The sequence below is a fragment of the Magallana gigas genome, chromosome 6 (genome assembly GCF_963853765.1).
Source record: "Magallana gigas chromosome 6, xbMagGiga1.1, whole genome shotgun sequence".
NCBI lineage: Eukaryota > Metazoa > Mollusca > Bivalvia > Ostreida > Ostreidae > Magallana > Magallana gigas.
The window spans coordinates 47,795,279-47,801,517 of NC_088858.1; the positions used below are offsets into that span (position 1 = coordinate 47,795,279).

Here is a 6,239-nt window from a genome sequence, read left to right on the forward strand (position 1 = left end):
AGATCTAATTCCTTGGTTTAATTAAATATTCAATGAAATTACTTAACAGTTTTAGCTTACTATGATGATAGTTCATCTGTCGTAGACTGAATCTGTTCTCTCTATATCAATAACCATATATGGACCACCAAAGACAGCTTTTATTGTTGAATTAACAAAGCATTTAATACTGCATTTTACAGGAGAAATGGGGAATGTAAAAATAATGTTGCTTTTGAGCGGCATTATACGAATTGAGCTACACATTATATATTCCAACACTTTTTAGATATCTTAAATAGGTTCCAATCGTACATGCACGTATATCAGGGTATCATATTAAAAATACAGCTATACAATTTCACTGTATAGAAAATTTTGCTCGACTCTGTTCACAAAATGAAACAACACATCTGCAATTTTGGTTGGTTTGTTTTTTGTAAATTCAGCATTGAAAACCAAATTCTCAATGATCTCGGGATAAGCAACGTATGAAAATCTAATACATCGACCGTCTGGCTTTACTTAATAAATAATCGAAATTATATGCATTTAACCATATGCGTGTTAAATAATTATTGTAAAACAACTGATGTTTGAACAAAAAATCTGGTTTTAGTTAGTCACTTAGGAAGAGGAAACTCGAGTTATTATGATTCATATTAATAACATTAAAAAGTTTAAGTTATAAAAACTTATATTTCCTTGAAATATATTTCAAATAATCAAATAACTCTCATTTTTCCGTACAAAATAAAATAACGACAAGGAAAACATGTTTTTGATTGTTCAGAGATAATTTATTGTTGTGTATAGCAATAAATTTCGTGACAAAAATAATTTTTGTAAAACTTCAACAAATTAAATTGGATTTCATCGGAAAGCACGTGAACATAGAGACAAGCAGAGGTTAAACATACATGAATGAATCCACATTCTCTGAAACTTATGCCTGAATAGATTTAAAATACAACTATAAACATACTTGTTTTAAATACATATACGCATGTATGCATGAAAGCACGCAAAACTAAGCATGCAGAATTGGTCTTTCCTGTATGTAAATCGCATCATATAATTGTTACAGACAAATCAATAACATAATTTAAAATTTCAACAATAAATGAATTTAGAAAATCATAGTACGCCTTTTCACGGCGTCCTTGAAGCTTTTCCATGTTTGTCGTTTCTTTTTGGGGGACACCGCGGTTTTGTAAGCTAACCGGAAGACCTCATCCAAACCGGTTCCGTCAATGGAGCTACACTCGAGGTACTTAACGGCTCCCCACTTCTTGGCGCACTTCTTGCCTCTAGCCGTGCTCACACAATCGTTTGTAATGTCCACCACAGAATGACGCAAGTCTGTGTGTGTGCCCACAATGAAAAAGGGTGTGTCGGGTTTGAACTGTCTGATTTCTGGAATCCATTTTAATTTCACGTTTTCGAACGAGTCGCTGTCGTACACGGAGAAGCAGACGACAAATACGTCAGTGTCGGAGTACGCAAGCGTACGCAGACGATCGTACGTTTCCTGTAAAAGAAATCAATTAAAGATAAATAAAAATGTTTTGCATATTTTTTTTTCAAAAGAAATCTTGTATTACTAATTTGTTATGGCAAAAGCACAACGAATTCACATTTGTCGGCAGTTTGAGATTATCGTTTATTTTTGATTAGACGTTTGCAATGTTGAATTATTCTCCCCTGCTTACCTGTCCAGCTGTGTCCAGCACACTCAGCTGATGCGTGTTCTCTCCTTCCTTAATATCAACTAAAAGAAAGAAAGAAAAAAATGTGAAATAAATGAAGATATTAAAAGTTGAAATTGAACCGAAGAAACATAAAGATTAAATATTTTAACATTAGACAGTCCAGTTAAGCCGCATTTGAAAATGTAAACCGCAATGTAGTCTGAATAGAGGCTTAACTTTTTGTATAATCACCAAAACTGAATTATTTGTTGATATTTTTCAGGGCACCTATATTTTTAACAGCCTGTTTTAGATGAATATGTATACATGGTATTCTACCCTCAATTCTACATGTGCTAATTTAGCGTCCATGAAAAGTTCTATCAGTTTCGATAGACTAACATTCTTTTTTTCCCATATACTTTTTTTCAAATTTATAATAAATCTGTCACAGCAAATATAAACTGCTTTAAAATACCGGTATATAAGCCCCCAATATTTTGTTTTGCTAAATATCTAAACCAACTGAGGATTTTGACGGAGTTTTCATCCATTCAATATAATTATGCATGTGTGTGAATGTGTAAAAATAGAAAATCACTGCATTCTAAACAGTCGAACTCGGAATTCACATCTTAAAATCTTTATGTAGCACAAATACAACCTGAATACAAGGAAATAAATGTACAAATGTACATAACCTTGAGTGTTCCAAAATACCGTTTCCTGTAAAAATGTGTATTCTATATTGACTTCCTGAATCAAAATGGCGCAAAGAAATTAAAAAAAAAAGGAAGAAAAAAATATGTATAAGGGGTTAGTCATAAAATGATGATTTTTTTTTAACTTAAGAATTAACGATGTATGAAAGTCACCCGATTCATCCCCAGTAAGTGCAAGGACTCATATAGTGTTGACCTTGTATAGTAATACAGGAACTTTATAAACACAACACCATAAAGAACATTGACAGTCGTCAGAAGAAATATGACCCTCCATTGAAAAAGGGTACTACCTGTAGATACTTGTACAATATAAAACGTTTTCCAAACACCACAATTCTTTGTGCATACAGTACTGTACACCTATCCCAATTGTGTCTTTTTTTATCCTAAGCAATCGCATATGACGTTTTACTCGAAACCAGAGAAATAATAACAATAGTACCTTTCCTTTAAGTATATATGGGAATGTAGACTTATGCTTATTGTGTATATAATCAATGTGTGAGAAGTCGCATGTTTACAAATTTATGACTTGGGAATGTCGAATGGATACACCTGTAAGAAGAATGTCTGTCATTTCTTTTTGACAGAAACCCGCGAAAGAGTTGCCAAATGACAACATACGACAACATATACAAAGGGAGGAACCGAGACCCCTCAAAATAGGTTTAATGTGTCCTTATAATGGTTTCATTGACAGATCTTGTGTGAAATTATTCTGTCTGAAGCTGTTTATTTCTTGAGTGGACAACATTATCAAGTTAATTGAGATAAATTGAAGCAATGAATCTAATATGCCTGTACAGTAAATACCAAAGACGACATTACGCCGTGTAATTGGTATTTTAAAAAAAGAAGTAAATTTAAGAACTCAGGAGAGACGAAGTATGCATAAATCAGCATAATTCTAAGTGTTAAGAGAAAGTTATTTACCTTCAAGGTCTAGTTTTAGCAAATGACAAAATTTTGTGCACTTTAAGAATTAGAATGAGATACAAATTGTTAACCTAAGGCAAAGGTGGAATAACGGATGACAGAAAAATGTATATTCATCACAAGTACCATATATGTGCGCTTAATTTCTGGTAACGTTTTACATTAAGTCGAAAGAATGATATTCAAAACGTAATATAATAAGTGCTTGTAATTCTTCTCTTCTTCTGCTTCAGTTCATTTCAAATAAGTTGACTTAATTAGTTTAAAAAGTATTCTTTTCAGAAATATACACGGAAGTATATTAATGAATATGAATTGAATAGCAGGCAAACAATAGCCTATATCACGTGTAGTTCTTTCCATTAATGATCAAGGTACATACAAGGGTTGTCCCAAAATAAGTTGACTTTCCGCATTTTCTAAAAAGAGTTTTACTGGAATAATCAGAGTTTTAAAGTGTTTAAATATTATATATAAGCATATTCTTGAATGTTGATTCGGCTAAGAAATGTCTAAATAGAGTATTTAACAGGACTTTGCCTAGCCCAGTTCAACAATGCAAGATGCGCGTAATGCGGACGGAAGTGCCGAACTTTAGCGACCTCTTACAAGTAGACGGAGATTGCCTATCTCCTTGTGTATTCACAGTCTGTGGAAAAATGCCAAATAGATGATGATGACTATGATGAAGATATTTATTATGATTAAGTAATAGCCTTACTTTGCCATATTGATTCAAGGGAGTTTTTTTAATTATAAAATGTAGTTTTAAACATTTCTATTTTAAGCGATTCTAGCAAGTCTACAATAAACATATGTAACTAATGCGAAGCACATGTACTACATGTAGTACTTCTGCAAGATGTTTTTTAATTTGACAGGTTTTTCGTGGTTTTTAGGGGAGGGCTGAGTATATTTCATATAACAAATTATAGGCGTGACATAAGATGAATGTAATTGTTTATTAACTATGTTCGCATTAATTCTTATCTTGTTATTTACAAGGCAATTGTGAAGCAAAAATCCGAGATTAATGTTGTCAAACCCTTGATCAACACTCCACTAAAACCATTATTGATAAGGCTAATCACACGGAAAGAAGCCACTATTTATTTGCTTGTATTATTTACGTCTTTTCTCTTATGGTAGCGTTAACACAAAGACAAGATAGCCAAAGTCATGGGTGAGGTCATGAACCAAAATGTTGACAATTAAAACACACCAGACACCTTCATGAATGAATAAGTATTATACTAAGCTGCCATGCCGCACCTGAGAAACTATATAAAACCCCGCTTCACACAATTAAGTCTAACCTTTGGACTGAAACAAGAGACGAATTTTTGGCTTCAGGTGCAAAACTCGTTGCATAATATTCAAATCAAGTGTCAAAAGATGTCATTGGACTATTTTAAAAATTCCAATGCAAATAGATTACAAGTATAGCTTCCAGTTATATTTATTACAATGCATGTCTTTGATTATCTTTGTCAGCACACATTGTCATATTCCGTCAAAATAGATTCATATCGTGTTTTTTTATAACCTGCGTGATTTTAAGCGATTGATAATTTGCTTCGGGGGGTAGAGAGGAATGTTACAAATGTCATCAATTAAGAATAACATATTTTAAATACAATTAATCACTTGACACCTAAATTAGTGTAAACATAAAGTTAAAACAACGTTTTTTGTTATTAATATCTTTTTAGAAAAAGAAAGTTTTCTTGCAAATTATTTTAACTGTAAGAACAAACAATAATTTGCTTGTAATATATCATCATCCATAAATTAAATAAAAAGGGACCCCGACATACAACAAACGTTTAACTTGATAGCCCTCCTTATCATATGTGAGTTATGGAAACTATTATAAGTGGAAATATGAAGATGGGAAATCCTTCCGATGTATTCAGTAGGATGTGACTAAGCTTAGCCGTACTTAATTGAATGTAGTCTTATTCATATTAAGACATGAACAATTTCAGATGAATGAATATTAATATCTTAAGCCACTTCAATCTGAATGACTAGAGTTTTAGAAGTTTTAGAATCTTCTTTTGCAAGTTTCTGACAAATGGGAATCTATGAGGTTTTATTTTCCATGAAAAAAGAAAAGCAGAATTGTTATGCGTATTGATAAGCAACGATAGTTGTACAAAAATTGTATAGTAATTGTTACAATATATTTAAATGTATGGTTATTGAATTGTACTGAGAAAAAAAATCATAAATTACGACGAATTTTCATATTGTGAACTCACTTGTATAGTTTTCGAAGCAGGTGGGTTGGTAGTCTGAGAGAATTTTCCCGAGGGTGTAGCGCATCATCATACTCGTCTTCCCCGTGCCCCCATCCCCCACCACACAGCATTTTGGGACTCGTTCCTTTCTGCGGAGTTTTACATCAGAATCCTGTAAAAAGACTCCCGTCGAGCGTTTGTATCCTTGGGTTTCATCCTGATCGCTGCTAGATTCTCCTTTCATCTTTAGTGATTTACAAGTAAATATTAATCAACGACATTAATTTCCTTGAGGAAGAAAGAACAATATTCCACGATGTGTATATGGGTTCATTTTTGTCCGTAATATTAAATCTCACAGCCGGTTGTTGCCTAATATAACACCAAGGAAACTCTATAGCTAGTTTAGAATGACACTTGAATCAATGACTGCTGCATCCAGCCAAATCACGCCTACGTCGAAAAGCGAATGAATATCCGGGACATATCTCGTGCGGTGCAGACGATCATAATAAGATGATTGTGTTGTGGACGAGATTAATGACGGTGTGGTTCAAGAGTCACTGGTACAATTATGTTGAACTTGCGTTTTATAAAGAAATACCGTGAATTCCTCGCCCGCAGTGGTTGTCTTAAGATGAATGTCGCCGTTTGTGGTAATAATA

The 6,239-nt window shown here is 33.1% G+C and overlaps 1 protein-coding gene across 1 annotated transcript; it reads right to left on the reverse strand.

Annotated features, from left to right (window-relative positions):
- Positions 1–757: 757 nt before the first annotated feature.
- Positions 758–6,008, reverse strand: LOC105333107 (uncharacterized). The gene is made up of 3 exons (XM_011435932.4): positions 5,596–6,008; positions 1,692–1,750; positions 758–1,510 (listed from the first exon to the last, which is right to left on the reverse strand). Exons 1-3 carry the CDS (start codon positions 5,816–5,818, stop codon positions 1,109–1,111), a joined length of 684 nt encoding a protein of 227 aa, XP_011434234.1. The 5' UTR covers positions 5,819–6,008; the 3' UTR covers positions 758–1,108.
- Between the last annotated feature and the right edge of the window lie 231 nt (positions 6,009–6,239).

Excerpts from the sequence above, each read along its gene's own strand:
- LOC105333107 (XM_011435932.4), bottom strand. The coding sequence starts at position 5,818 with ATGAAAGGAGAATCTAGCAGCGATCAGGATGAAACCCAAGGATACAAA. Across the intron at positions 1,751-5,595 it reads CTGCTTCGAAAACTATACAA|TTGATATTAAGGAAGGAGAG; the intron begins GTGAGTTCACAA and ends TCTTTCTTTTAG. Across the intron at positions 1,511-1,691 it reads TGCTGGACACAGCTGGACAG|GAAACGTACGATCGTCTGCG; the intron begins GTAAGCAGGGGA and ends TTTCTTTTACAG.